General features: G+C 46.9%; 1 protein-coding gene across 1 annotated transcript in view; it reads left to right on the plus strand.

Moving 5' to 3' along the window:
- The first annotated feature begins 231 nt into the window (after window positions 1-231).
- Window positions 232-15,077, plus strand: part of TMEM47 (transmembrane protein 47) — a 52,211-nt gene continuing 37,365 nt past the window's right edge. The window contains exon 1 of the mRNA XM_006139198.3: window positions 232-1,023. Within this exon, the coding sequence (XP_006139260.1) occupies window positions 798-1,023 (226 nt within the window). The 5' untranslated portion in view covers window positions 232-797. The remainder of the gene's footprint in view (window positions 1,024-15,077) is intronic.

The raw sequence follows: 15,077 nt of genomic DNA on the forward strand, positions 1-15,077 counted from the left end.
AGAAAGAAAACCCCTAGGTGGCGTAAATTGGAAAACAGGATTGATTTGGAAACTGCGCGAACTGATTTCCAAACTGCTCAAGAGGTTCAAACAGTCCCCGGGAGCAGAGATCTGCAGGGGCTGCCAGGCGCAAGGGGGAAGAAAGGCGGGGGGGGGGGGGGGGGGAGGGACTCAAAGGGGACGCAGAGCAGGAGCGAGGGCTGAGCGGGGAGGCCGCCCGGGTTGGAGAAGAGCTAAAAGTTCCTAAAAACTTTGTCCCGGGGGGAGGGAAGGAGACGACCGCTGCGAGCCCAGGGCAGGCAGGGGGGGCGTAGGCTGCGATCACAGCCTTGCTCAGCCGCCCCCTTCCCCAGCGCGGCTGTCTCAGGAGCCAGGCAAGAGGCTGGGGCCGCGCTCCCCACCACGGACCAGGGCGCGGCAGCGGCCGAGCAGCTGTTCCCTGCCTTTCCTTCCCCCGCTCCCCGGAGGAAGCCCTGGGCGTGACGTGCGTGGCTCGGAGGGGGGCCCCCGATGCAAGCTCCCCCCCCGCCCCCAGTCAGGGGGAGGGGAGAGGGGAGGAGTGAGCTGGGCAGAGCCGGAGCTGGGCTGTGCGCGCTGCCTCAGAGCCCGGGGACAGGCGGGAGCGGCGGCTGCACCTGGTGCGCTGCCTGCCACGAGGGAGGGCTCGGAGCCGCTGCCTCAGCCTCCAGCCCGGCGCCGCGCTCCGCCGCGGGGCTGAGGGGCAGCTGCAGTTCCCCGGCGCCCCCCTTCCTGCGCTTGCCGGGGTCGGCGGCGGCGGCGGCTCTTCCCCGGCCCCCATGGCTTCAGCCGGCAGCGGGATGGAGGAGGTGCGCGTGTCGGTGCTGACCCCGCTCAAGCTGGTGGGGCTGGTGTGCATCTTCCTGGCGCTGTGCCTGGACCTGGGAGCCGTGCTGAGCCCGGCCTGGGTCACGGCCGACCACCAGTATTACCTGTCCCTCTGGGAGTCCTGCCGCAAGCCCGGCAACTTGGACAGCTGGCTCTGCGAGTCCACCCTGCACAGCGGTGAGCTACATCCCCGCCCCCCGGCCTGTCGCTTCGCCTGCCCTACCACCTCTCCAGTCCCCGTCCCTATTGGCTCTCCTCCCCCCAGCACCTCTCCTGCCCCCAGACCCTATTGTCTCCCCTGCTCCCATCACCTCTCCTGCCCTCTACCCCTATCACCCCCCCACCCGTGTCCTGCCGCTGCCCACAGCCATCCCTCCTCAGCAGCTCCCCCAGCCAGACCACCCCTAATCCGCCCATGTCCACCCTGACCCAGCGGTTCTCCCCCACCACACTCCGACCTAATCGCCCTATTATTCGGCTACCCATATCCACCCCTCCCCTATCTAGCACCCTGCACTTCAGCTGACCATAACATCCACCCATTGCCAGCTCTCCTACCCATTAGCTTCCAGCCATTCCACTCCCTTACTCCTGACTAGCCCTACATTCCACTCCTAGTCCTTCCACCCATCACACAGCCCTGTCCTCTAACCTTCTATCCTGCACTTTCTAGCCTGATCTGCCAGCATTGCCTCCAGATCCCATCCCCCTCCATCCCCAGACTGTATCCCAGTCTCCTTATCTGCTGCCTCTCCTCCTCAGGTCTGCATCCCAATCCCCGTCCTCTCCTCTATCTAGTAAAGCAGTCCAGTCTCCTTTGCCTCCTCCTTTAGTACTGCATTCCAGGTTCCACTCTGCTATACCGCATCCCAGTCCTGCACCTCTGCTTCTATTTCTCCATCTCGCTAACTCCAAATGGATAGATAAGTGATATGGATAACATTCATCTGTGCAGAGCGTTCCACAATTCTATGTACCAAAATGCCCTTTCTCTGTTTTGTGGTCAGGAAGGCAGGAGAGATTTAAGAATGTTTCTGAAAGTCAGCTAGGTGGCTGTGTTAGTCTTTTATTATGCCAAAAGGCCCTGAGTTTTGGTTGGCTATGTTTTCTGAGTGGTGGTTCACCAAGAATGAGCATTTCTTGGTGAATAAGGGTTATATCACTTCTCCTCTCCAAAATGATCAACCTGTAAAGTTGTGGGTTCTCAGGCCCAGTGATCTGCAGGTCGTCCTACTCAATAAATAGTATTTCTTTTTTTTCTTTGTCCTGAGCAGATACACTCTGAATTCTGCCATCCTTTTGCTCCTTTCTGCCTCCCCCTGCTTATGTATTTCCTTTCTTTCAAGTGCATGTCCTTTCTTCTCCTTTCAAGCTCATTTTGCCCTACTGTCCCTTCCCTCGTTTTGGTTTATTGTGTTTCTAAAGCTTTTTTGTCTCTTTTGTTCGTGAACTGGGGAAGAGGGGACACCTTTCCTATTTAAAAATGGCTTGGGATACTCAGCAACTGTCAATGAATGAAACAAATAAGCTGTTTGAAAAAATCTAATTTTGTAGGGGTTTTTTCTAGGCTTCATTGCAAAAACTTCTGGTGTCCCAATGGAAACATTAACAAATTAAAATAAAAACCCACACAGAAAAAAACGTGCTAATGCACCCATTTCAGTCAGTCTTTGCCCTCAGAATGTTGGTAACCCTGCAGGGAAAATATCATTAGCTATTTGCCTGGTTTTATATTGTATGTTTTTAGTACATTGTTTTATTATTTGCCTGGCTTCTGTGAAATCATTTTATACTTCTCAGACTCCATCTAAGCTCTGCTTGAAAACACTATTATAGGATTCCCCATGTTGATTGTTTTAAATTATCGTATTAATTGTCAGTGTGTAGGGGTAACATTTGATGGGCTTTAGTGTGATTTATTTTAGGCTTAATAATGCATAAATTACTCTTAAAATTGTCATCTTGGTTCAGTTTCCAGGGAATTTAAACAAACTTTGGAGAACAGCTTTCTTTTCCTTCTTCAGTATAAATGTAAATTTATGTAGGAATGTCAGCTTCAAAGTGTCTCCTTAGCAACGTGAATCCTTTGCCCCTTTTCTGTCTCCTGAAATAATATCCCCTTGATTGCATAAAGACTTTTCAGATGGTTTCACCTCCCCCTTTTCTTTCACTGTGTATTTGCCCCTTCCCCCCAAAAGAATGTGGAGAATTAAAAGAAGCTGGACAGTGCAGATTTGAGGATTGTTAATCTGTCCCTAATTGCGTTGTCAGTCATCTACCTTTTCTATTTTGATGGGAGGCAGGTGGGTGGAGAAAGGGGAATGGGCTAGGTAGGATTTCAAATGCAGTCTTGCTGGATGGTGTGTGTTAAAAATCAGAGCAGATCTGCTATCCTCCTCTGAGCCTTTCTCCACCCCTTACAGAAATTCTTGATTATTCAATTCTGTTCCAGTTCTTTGAAACAGATTTTCTTATTTTCCTTTAAGGAGAGCCAGGTTTCACAAGCTACTGGGGAAGAAGTGCATGATTGTTTTACTTGAGGTGACTAGAACAAGACCTTTACTTTCCTCATGTTTGGCACATGATCCAGCTCTCAAAGGGAACCTGAAATATGAGAAACTGTGCTGTTCTTTCTGCCACTCTTCTCTTTAGAGCCAGAAATAACTCATTAAAGTCCATGGAAAGGCTCCTGCTGAATTCAGTCATGTGTTCTTGCTTAATATTTGAAGTGCAATTTCTTACTCCATGAAGAATATAGTAAGCAGTATATTTTGGAAGCCTTTCTCATAACTAGTCTTATGGTTCCCAGTTGCTATCAAAAGAGAAACTTGGTTGTGTTTGTAGCAAGGAATTTACTGAGGGTGATTGCATGGGCTATAGCCAAAAATAATCCCTTTTGGCTGTTTTAATTTCTGCCAGTACTTCCAGTGCTTGGCATTTAGTATACCTTTTTTCTCAAAGATTCTTTTTTAAATTTTAACCAAGCACCTTGTGTCTTTCTTAGCATTATTATACTTAGAAGTACAGTATAGTGTGAGCACTTGTGAGTATTGTCATCTCAAAAATCATGAGATTAGCTTAAAAAGCATGAGATTTTTAAAATGTAAGTACATTTTGGGGTTTTTTGTGTTTTTTTGTCTTATTTGCTCCTAGCTTTTGAGTTTTTAGGGTTCACTTGGATCACATTTTCAAACTTTGCTCTGCAAGTCTGAGGGCTAGAACCTTTAATTTAGTTTTCAAATGAAAGCTGAGATTCTTACATAATCACACATTTACAAAAGCTTGGTCTTTAAGGAAAAGTTACAAAGATCACAAGACTTGCAATAAAATTGCAAGAGTTGATTATACCAATTTAGTATTTAGGGAGCTGTGCTGCAATACACATTTTGTCTGGGGCAAAAACTTAACATGCCTGTGTGCAGATCTGACGCAAATTTTAAAAAAAAGTCAAGCTGCTGATTTTTATATCAGTGGGACTGAAACTGAGGATTTACAGGATTTGGGTGATTGCTTTGACTTGGTTTTTAAACAAAATCCTGCAGATTATTATTATGATGTGTGTTAGGTCCTTCCTAAATGTTAATATATTCAAACAAAACAAATTCATGTTTAAAATAGGGATTACTGAACATACACACTTAATTTCTCATGAAATTTCTATATAATTAAATGAATTTAATATACCAAGGTATGGCATGTCTATAGCTTGTTCTGAGGGCCCATGCTCCAGGACCATATACTTGTTTGTTTGTTTATTTTTTTACAATATACCATAGACAATATAGTCTATCAAATTAAAAAATACATAAATATGAACTGGCAAACATCAGTTCTGAAGGAACCATTTATGTCAGGTAAACATTTTGTGTTGTGTGTATTAAATATAATACTATGTATTTCATAGACCAAAATGGCTCCTCGGGGAGCATGACAGCTTATTGTATCAATAATGCCGATACATTTTTTTATTATATGAATGAATGTAGTTAACAAGCATGAAGCCTTTCTGGTTTATAAGAAAAATATATATTCTTTTTAGTAAACCTCTTAATACATGCATTTGCAATTTTTAATTCCCTGAAATGGAATGGCTAGACAACAAATTTTTGTCGGAAAAAGGTACGCAAAATTTTTTTTGAATCTTTTGTCAGAAGAGGCTTTTCCGACATTTGGCCCATCTAAATTGGGCCAAATGTTGGAAAAAACCCTCTTTCGAAAGCCCCCTTTCTTCCTCGTAGAACAAGGAATACTGGGGTTTCCGAAAGAGCGCGTGTGCTCTTCCGCAAAAAAACGTGGAAGACCAAACGCATTCCCTGGACGCGGCAGAGTTTTATCCCCAATCCCCCTCCCCCCACAGTTTAGCCGTACCCTAAGAGAATTATACTCTTTACACCCTTCCATGAAGGTTTAAAAGAAAAAACAAACCCACCAAGGGAATAAATACAAGAAGGTCTTTATAGATCTTTAAGAACATGTTGAACCTCTCAAGGTCAGCTCTCTCTCGTCTGGCAACATCTGGTATGATTTTAATTGCTGAATGTGCACTTATCATGGGAGTGGCCAAGTTTCCTGTGGTCCCATAATGTGGGGTTTACAGCTACCAGTCCTGGCTCTTTCAGTGTTCCATGCTGTTGTATAGCTCTAATTTACCCCAAGGCTGTGTCTAGACTGGCATGATTTTTTCCGTTAAAAGTATTTCCGCAAAAGCGTGTCTAGATTGGCAAGGATGCTTTTGCGCAAAAGCATCCGTGGCCAGTCTAGACGTGATTTTGCGCAAGAAAGCCCCAATCGCCATTTTAGCTATCGGGGCTTTTTTGCGCAAAACAATTCTTCCCGGTCTATACTGGCCCTCTTGAGCAAGTATTCTTGTGCAAGAGGGCTTTTTCCCGAGCGGGAGTGTGAAAGTATTTGCTCAAGAAGCACTGATTTTGTACATTACAAAGTCAGTGCTCTTGCGCAAATTCAAGCGGCCGGTGTAGACAGCTGGCAAGTTTTTGCACAAAATCTTGCCAGTCTAGACACATCCCAAATGTCTTCTAAGAGCCTAGTAAGCAGTGGAAGTGTTGGTAATCCTGCTAGACAATATTGACCTCCCGTGGTCCAGCAAATTCTCTGGTTTGATACTGGCAAGATCCTGAGGGTGCTGGACTAGAGAGGTTCAGCCTGTAGTCAAAAGACATTGAAGGTGAGACGATAATCTATCCTTAATTGGAACATAGCACATATTTAAAAAAAAATAACTGTAGTTTTATGCTTCAAATCCTATCCTAGTGTAATAAACTGTTCATAAACAATAAAGTAGCACTGACTGTCCTTGTTTGGTGTCATGTTACTTTATGAGTTTAACCTAAATTATAAACTAGGACTATGTCTACACTGCAGGCTTTTTGTGCAAGAACGGCCATTCTTGTGCAAAAACTTGTGGAGCATCTACCCTGCATGCACGTTCTGGCACAAGTAAATTTATAGTAAAGTGTCTGAAAAGAGGGCTTCTTGTGCAAGAGTTATTCCTCTCCCCACAAGGAATAAGCCCTCTTGCGCAAGAGCTCTTGCACAAGAAGGCAGTGTGGACACACTAAAATGGCTATCAGAGCTTTCTTGCGCAAGAGAGCATCCACACTGCCATGGACGTTCTTGCGCAAAAGCACATGTCATGCACAAAAGCACATGGCAGTGTGGTCACACTCTTGCACAAGAATTTTTGTGCAAGAACTCTTGCGCAAAACAGTTTTTGTGCAAGAAGCCTGCAGTGTACACATAGTCTAAATGAAAAATTCTCAATTATCGTGGTCAATAGTCTTGGATGACGTACTTGCTTATTTTGAATCTGAGCAGTTGTTCCAAAGCAAAGTTGCTAGCTCAAAAGTGACTTTGTTCTGGGAAGATCTGGATCTTTACTCTAAATGAGTATTTCATATTTATGGAAAGCTCAGCAAAATATGTAGGCATTGCACTACAGGCAGTCCCCGGGTTACGTACAAGATAGGGACTGTAGGTTTGTTCTTAAGTTGAATCTGTATGTAAGTCGGAACTGGCGTCCAGATTCAGCCGCTGCTGAAACTAACCAGCGGCTGACTACAGGAAGCCGGAGGCAGAGTTGCTCTGCCCCGGGCTTCCTGGAATCAGCCTCTGATCAGTTTCAACAGGCTGAATCTGGCCGCCAGTTCCGACTTACATACAGATTCAACTTAAGAACCCCAGGCGTCCCCAAGTCAGCTGCTGCTGAAACTGATCAGCGGCTGATTCCAGGAAGCCCGGGGCAGAGCAACTCTGCCTCGGGCTTCCTGAAGTCAGCGCTGGTCAGTTTCAGCAGCGGCTGACTTGGGGACGCCTGGGGCAGAGCAGCTGGGGTGCTGCTGCGTTGCTCCAGTAGCGCCACTCCTCGGACCAGCACCCCAGCTGCTCTGCCCCAGCCGTCCTGATTCAGCCGCTGCTGAAACTGACCAGCAGCGGCTGAATTAGGACGCCTGGGGCAGAGCAGCTGGGGTGCTGCCGGGTTGGTCCAGTAGCGCCCAGAGCGGCGCTGCGGGACCAACCGACAGCGCCACAGCTGCTGTACCACAGGCGTCCGGAGAAAAGCCTGGACTGCTGGGGGGGGGGGGGGCGTACTAGCTGCGCCCCTCCCCCCCAGCAGACCAGGGAGACGTGGGCGGGGGACCGAGACGCACCGTGGTCCCACCGCCCGGGTCCTCCACGGCTTTGCTCTGCGTCTCCCTGGTTTGCTGGAAGCAAAGCCTCTGAGGACGCTGGCAGCGGGACAGCCGTGGCACATCTGGGCTGTTCGCTGCCCGCGTGCTCCCCGGCTTTGCTCCCCATCTCCCTGGTCTGGGGAGACGTGGAGCAAAGCCGCGGAGCACGCGGGCAGCGGACAGCCCAGACGTGCCGCGGCTGTCCCACTGCCGGCGTCCTCAGAGGCTTTGCTTCCTGTCTCCCTGGTCTGCTGGTCTCCAGCAGACCAGGGAGACGGGCAGCAAACCCCGTTCGTAACTGCGGATCCGACATAAGTCGAATCCGCGTAACTCGGGGACTGCCTGTACCCTTTTCTGACTTGCTGTAAAGTACCATAAGAAGAACTAATGTAATGTTATTAAGTCTGAGAAAAAGGTAGTTACACAGGAGTAGAAAATTAATACTCAGTCCTATAGATAACATGAAAAAGCTTGTACTTTACTGATGTATCCAAAACAAAGTTATATGTCAAACTAAAAAAAGTGTAAGTGCAGCATATTTCTCTTCTGCCTTGACAGAAAATGTATTTTTAGTTATTTTTCTTTGCAGATTCCCATAATTCTAGAGTAATGCTGACTCATATGGATACAAACATTTTCAGAATTCTTATCTGTCAGTAGTAGAGAACCATTGATCTTCCTACAGTAATTTGAGATACCAGGTAGGAACTAAGGGCCCGTTGTGTTATTTAATCGTCCCCCTCCCCTGCTTCAACAAACTCACCTATTTTAAATTGACAGTTTATGTGAACTCAGTAGAAAAGTAAAAAGCTTACATCAAACATGCCACCTATGAAATTCTATTAATAATAATTATCAGGGCTCAACAAATTATACAGTCTACTCGCCTTTGGCGAGTAGATTGTAACCTGGAAGAGTCGGGTTCCGGCGATCTGTGCATGCGCAGATCGCTGGACACTGGCGAGCCCTGATAATTATCATTTATATAACATATGAAACATATTCAGAGAGTCACTAACTAATTAATCATTCCAATAGCCTCAAGGTGTAAATGTGTTCCTCGTTTTATTGGTAGGAAAACTGAGACAAAGTGACCTGTCCAAGACCATACTAATAGAACCAATATTAGAGTTCAAGTCCAGGATCTTTTCATGCCAAATTCTATGCTCATTCTGCCAGGCATGCTCCCAGCATACTATGAAACATGCTGCTTCTGGCCTTTCAAAGTGACTAAGGCAAACAAGTTCAGAAGTAATTTAAGTGCTAAATGTACATGGAACCCAGCAATACACACAAGGTGTGTGTGTACATATATGCAAATAATTAAGACACCCAACAGTTTTTTAAGAGAAGAAAGATATTTTCAATATTTCCTAACCATCTTCAAATTACTGTAGTTGCTTTTGTGTATTATCACTTTTAAAATTTAAGATGCTCTTAATGTCAGTGATAATAGATGAGTTAAATATTTGATGAGACTTATATTTAGAACCAAGTGGACTATAACCTTGGCCAAAGATGATCAAACAGGATTCAATCTAACAAACAGAAGGGGGGTAGGTGTAGACTGTATTGCTTCATATATATTTTTTCTTGCTCCAGATTAGTAATATAAAGGCCATCATTTTGATGGAAAATTCTCTTTGAGCAATTTTGAACTGCTAATAGATTTTTGCAAGGTACATTGGAATGAGTTTTGCAACTGTTAGGAAAAAAAATGTTCCTTAGCTTTAAGCACTCTGGTAATTCTGGTAAATAATGATAATTCTGTCAAATAATGACATTCATATTGCAGTGTGAATTCTATTCTCTCTCCCCTACCCCATTTCTAGTTGTTGAAATATTACAAGCCAAATTCAGTGGTGTATATGTAGGAGCTCAGAAAAGGATAGATTAGATTCTTTTAACCTTGAAAAGTATGCCTTGCGTCTTTGTCTCCTTCCATTTCTTGCCACTAGCTACATATAATTCTAACTTTCTAAGGTTTTTAGGTTTCTGTAATTATTGAAATGAATGCCCAGCAATTAGTTTTAACACAGTAAACATTCTATATGAGTCTCAGAACAAGGTCATGTATCCAGTGCAGAAAATTCTTAGGCATACATTACAGGGTGAATAAATTATAGATTACACAATTTCCTGTACTACCATGCTTGTCTTGTGGTAGATTTAAGAGTAGCGAGCTGAAGTGATGTCTAATTTGTAGCATCTTTTAAAAAAAGCTAAAAAATGGTGACTGGTCCTGTAGCACCTCAGAGACTAACAAAAAAATGTAGACGGTATCATGAGCTTTAGTGGGCACAACCCACTTCTTCAGATTAATGGAGTTAAGGGGTCCAGGATACAAATAAATAGCAGAAAAAGAGAGGAGCTGGGGAGGGAAAAGAGAAGGGTGAAAAATGGGGAAAAAATTGTCAATTAGCGCATCCATTCTAAATGAGGCTAATAAAGTGCGCTCTAAGTATTCTATGTACCTGGTGCTTAGCTTTTTATGTCATTAGGATGTGGAATGCAGTGGCCTGTCTACATCCATACCGTCTCACTCTTCAGTTCCCCTCCCCCTACACCAGCCCAGGTTCCTTCTCCCTCCCTCCCTCCCTCCCAGACAGGTCAGTGTGGCGGCTTCCCCGGGCGGCTTGGGGGTGGTCTGGCAACTGCGGTAAGTGCAGCCGCTGGGGAGGGGGTGAATCTCCACAGGGGCAGCTGGTCTCTGGGTGGTTGGGCTTTGCACTCCAGCTCCTCAAGAGCTTGGCGGTGTGGGAGCCCCCAAGAGCCTGCTACTGGCACACAACCCTGGTTGGGAGCCCCACTCCTAACGCCTGTCCCATGACTGCTGTCCCGAGCACCACACCCTTTACTCCCCTCCCCCGGGCTGTCCTGGTTGTGATGTGGGGGCTGTTGGCTACTATGCCATGTTTCTTGGCGTTGAAAGCCCTGTGGGGTGGGTGTGAAGGAAGGGAAGCAGGGGCTTGGATTAAAATAGCAATCCAAGTGACGAAGGGAAGCAGCAAGGTCGGTCTCATGCTGGAAGAGGGGAGAGCAAGAAGAGAGGGAAGAGGCAGGCAGGACGCAGAGTGACTGCGATGTAGTGGGCAGGCAGTACACTCTGTTTGGGCATTCACTGGTTGCTGTGTTTGGGCTGTGGGTGAACCCTACTGGCCTGTATCTGTAAGCACAGCCCAGCATGCGGGGCCACCTGAGGAGCCTGAGGGCATGTAGACAGTGACCCAACCGGATTCTACCTGTTGAGGGAAGGGACTGAAGGAAGGAAGGAAGGAAGTGTTTGGGGGAAGGTTCAGTTTTTTCAGGTGAGGAAACCATGAAGGGAAGAGACTAAGCAGAGGGTTGGGAGTTTAGGGGCCTACGCACCCCATCCCAAGGGGTCTGAGACATCCTGGCCCTGACTCCTGTAGCCACATCACGTCTATGCTGTTCTGTATCCTGGAGAAGCAATAAACCCTCTCTATTCCACTGGCTGGCAGAGTTTGTTCTTGCTGCTACGGGGGTACAGGATCAGGGGGAACCCCAGCGCGCTGTCGCAGTGACATCATGACATCACTCTGTCATCCCGCAGGAAAGCATTTTTTTAATATATAGAGAGAAAAGTTTTACTTTCCTTGGGAGCAATACCTTGATGGCCAAATGATCAAGGGCATGATACAGCTCAAGTTGTTCATGCATCTGTAAACATATGCATCCTGTCGCCATTGTTTTTTCATGCAAATCTGTATTATTTACAGAGTACTAAATGTTAATATCTCTTGGATAGATAGGTTAAATGATCAGAGCTAGTTTGGATATATCCACACAGGCAGGAATCACACTCCATGATTTCATTGTAGACCAGCGCCGGGCAGTAATTAGCCTGCAGGCCGGATGCAGTTCACCACGGTTAGCCTCCGGCAGGCCTCCACTGCTGTATTTACCACAGGTACAGGTGCTCTCACCTCTCGTTGGCCGTGGATTGCTCTTCCCAGCCAAAGGGAGTTGTGGGAAGCAACATGGACCAGGACACCAATTCCTGCAGCTCCCATTAGCTGGGAACAGTGAACTGCAGCCACTAGAAGCTGTGAGTGGCTGTACCTGTGGACACACAGGTAAAGAAAGTGTCGGGCAGTCTGTCAGGGGCTAACTGTGGTAAACAGCATCTGGTTGGTCTAATCACATAAACAAAACAGCCTTGCCCAGCCCCTGCCCTGCTTGTTCTTCAAGGTCCCACCCACACTCACTTTATTCCCCTCTCCCTCCATCATTTGCTCTCCCCCATGATCTCTCACTTTCACTGGTTCCTGGACAATGGGAGCTGAAGGGGAGGGCAGAGCCTGTCCGTGAGAGCAGCATGCAGAGCCTCTAGACCCTTCCTCCTCTCTGCCTATGTGCTGGACCTGCTGGCTCCCTTCCAGGGAGCAGCATGGAGCCACAACAGGCAGGAAGCCTGCCTTTGTCTCATTGCACCACTAACTAGGAGCTGCCCAAGGTAAGCCTGCGCCGCAGCTCTAGCCCCTCTGGAACTCCCTGCTGCAACTTAAACCCTGGCCCCACACCAGAGGTCTCATTGTCTCATGCACCCCTGTCACGTTATTGGATTGTGAGGGGAGCAGCCGGGTCACTGCTGCACCCATGGGGGGTGTTCGCCCCAAAAGTGGGACAAAGGGGGCCATGTGAGGGGTCAAACAAAAGCTTACTTTCTTCTGATTCTGTATCTGCTCTTCATATATCTGTATAATGTCTGTGTGTGGAGTTAGGAATCTGCACTCTGTATGGAGACTGGAAGTCTCTGAATGTGCTTGAGTAATGGGCTAGGAATGTTTGCCTATGGACATGCTAATGAGCGAAGCTCCAGGGAACAATGGGCCTCTGAAGGCCAAAGATACACCTGGCCACTGGCCATGTGACTCCATCCAGCTTGGAAGAAGCCAAGAGGGGGCATAAGTAGCCATGTGGCTGACTCCATGTGGTCTTCAGATCTGCTTCTAACCCCAGATGCGGCCTCGCAGGGAATCATGAGCCGGGAAGAACTGTGGACCCATCCTGCTATAGGATGTGCAACAAGGACTTTTAAGCCAGCAGCTATAACATCTCTGCTAGAGCCTGCATCGAGAACTGAGAGATTTGATGCATGTAATGTATGATAATTTAACAACCTTACTCCCATGCTTTTCTTTCTTGTAGTAATAAACCTTTAGATTGTAGATTCTAAAGGATTGGCTCAGCATGATTTGTGGGTAAGGTCCAGAGTGTACATTGACCTGGGAACTGTGGCTGGTTTCTTGGAACTGGACAGAACTTGTTCGGGGAAGGTGAGATTGGGTTCTAAAACCCCTCACCTGTGTATGAGGCCCAGGGCCATCTGGGGCACGGAGATGGCTGGGGTATCGGAGGGGTTTTGCTCGTGAGGCTTCAGGCAGGCAGCTGAAGTGCTTTGTGGGACTGATTTGTGGCCTGTTTGGAAAGGTCTCCAGTCTGGGGGCTGTGAGGAGCCCCGAATTTGAGCAATTCGCCCTGAGCGGACACCCTCAGCTGTGCCCAGACCGGCCCGGTCCGTCACAACCCCAATCTCCTGTCTTAATTCACAGCCCTCTCCTGCATTCCATAACCTTCAGCCCTACCCCCTAACTCACTCCTGCACCCCAAACCCTTCATCCCTGGCTCCATGCCAGAGCCTGTAGCCCCAGGCCAGAGCTCTCACCCCCTCCCATCCCTGTGCCTCAGCTCACAGACTCCTCTTGCATTACAAATCCCTCAGTCCCATCCAGAGCCACCTCCTTGACCCTCTACCCCTGATTTCTGGCCCCACCCCAGAACCTATATTTTCAGTTAAAACCCTCATTCATCCCTTCCTTTACCCCAACCCGTTATCCCAGTCCAGTAAAAGTGAGAGAATTTAGAGGAAAGCAAGCTACCAAGGGAGGTGAAATTTAGTGAACGGGGGACAAGGCTTCATTGTGTCCTATTTCGTGTGATTAGAAATTTGGCAATCCTAGCAGGGAGTTCAGGGCTGGGGCAGGAGGTTGTACTGCAAGAAGGGTGAGGCGTGCAGGCTCTGGGACGGAGTTTGGGTCGGGGGGGAGAGGGGAGCTTAGGGGTGATGTAGGGTGATGCAGGAGAAGTTCAGGGTATGGGAGGGGTATGGCATACTGATTCTGGGAGGGGGTTATGTGTGGTCCTTGACCTGGTAGTACTTACCTTGGGCTTTGAGTTCTGGTTGGTAGTACAACAGGGCTGAAGCAGACCCCATGCTGCTCCCAGAAGTGCCATCACCATGTCTATATAGACCCTAGATGCGGGGGGCAGAGGGGAGAGCAGGTGGCTTAGTATACTGCCCCAGCCTGCAGTCACTGTCCCCTCAGCTTCAACTGACTGTAGCTCCTGGCCAATGGGAGCTGCAGAGTCCTTGCTCAGGGCAGGAGCAGTACGTGAAAATCCCATTTCCTCCCCCCCCCCCCATAGGTATGTTCTGGCTGTTTCTGGGAGCAGTGTGGGGGCCTGGCAGGCAGTGATCTTGCCTTAACCCCCTTCCACTGTGAGACTTTTAGTAGCTGATCTCCCAGTTTGGTTTTAGGAATTTCAAGGAGATGGGGTTCAATTCTGGGAGACCCTTGAAGGACTGGGAGGGTTAGCAGATGTAGCTGTAGTCCATATGAGGTCCTCAGGGCCATACCTGTAATATATCTATTGTGTGAGTGCAGCCCAGATAACACATAAAGAGATGCATACACAGTCCACAATGGTAAATAGGTTAAGAACCACTATGAAAGAAGAAATCAGTTAAAATGGGCTGAAGCTGATGTAATTCCTACAGTCCAATCCCATGTCATTCCAGGTGGTGTTTAGGATTAAGCTGGAGCCAGTAGAGGTGCAATATCATCTGGGTTCCACTTTCTGGCCCAGCCTGTTTGGGACATCTCTCAGAATTAGGATGAAGAACATCGGGAATCACAGGAAATGATGAGATGACAGTAAGATCACTCCAGGAGCCTCCATCTGTTATTCCATATTTCTCCCGTAAAGTCAATTTGTTTAAGAAACTATCAAAGGAATGATGGATGGACTAGCCTATCTGCTCATTATTTTGTCCATCAATTAAATTTAGTCTCTGATATAACCATTTTGGTTCACTGATTTTTGAGTTTTCACTTTTTTCTCATTAAGATTTTAGTTCTTGCTTTCTCATTTACCATGATTTTAACAGAGTCTTGAATTATATCAATAGATCTTTTTGTTTGGATTAATTCAGTTTTTTTGTCTCCCTTCCACAGCTGTTCCCATCAAAATTTATTATAGGTTAGTGTTGCATTTTATAAACTTTTACAGTTGAGCTCACAATGAACATAAAGTTGTAGGTCCAACTATCACAACAGCAGTTTAAAACAAGGGCCTCACCTGGCATTTTATGTGAGTAAAACAAGTAATATTTGGACCTTTGTGTATAAGATGGTAACTCTCCACCCCTTAGTTGTGAGTCCTAGGTATAAAAACATATTCTGGGATATAGTGTTCAATTAATTAATAATTACATTTTTTCTTTTCATATACCTTATT

Source organism: Pelodiscus sinensis, chromosome 1, assembly GCF_049634645.1.
Source record: "Pelodiscus sinensis isolate JC-2024 chromosome 1, ASM4963464v1, whole genome shotgun sequence".
NCBI lineage: Eukaryota > Metazoa > Chordata > Testudines > Trionychidae > Pelodiscus > Pelodiscus sinensis.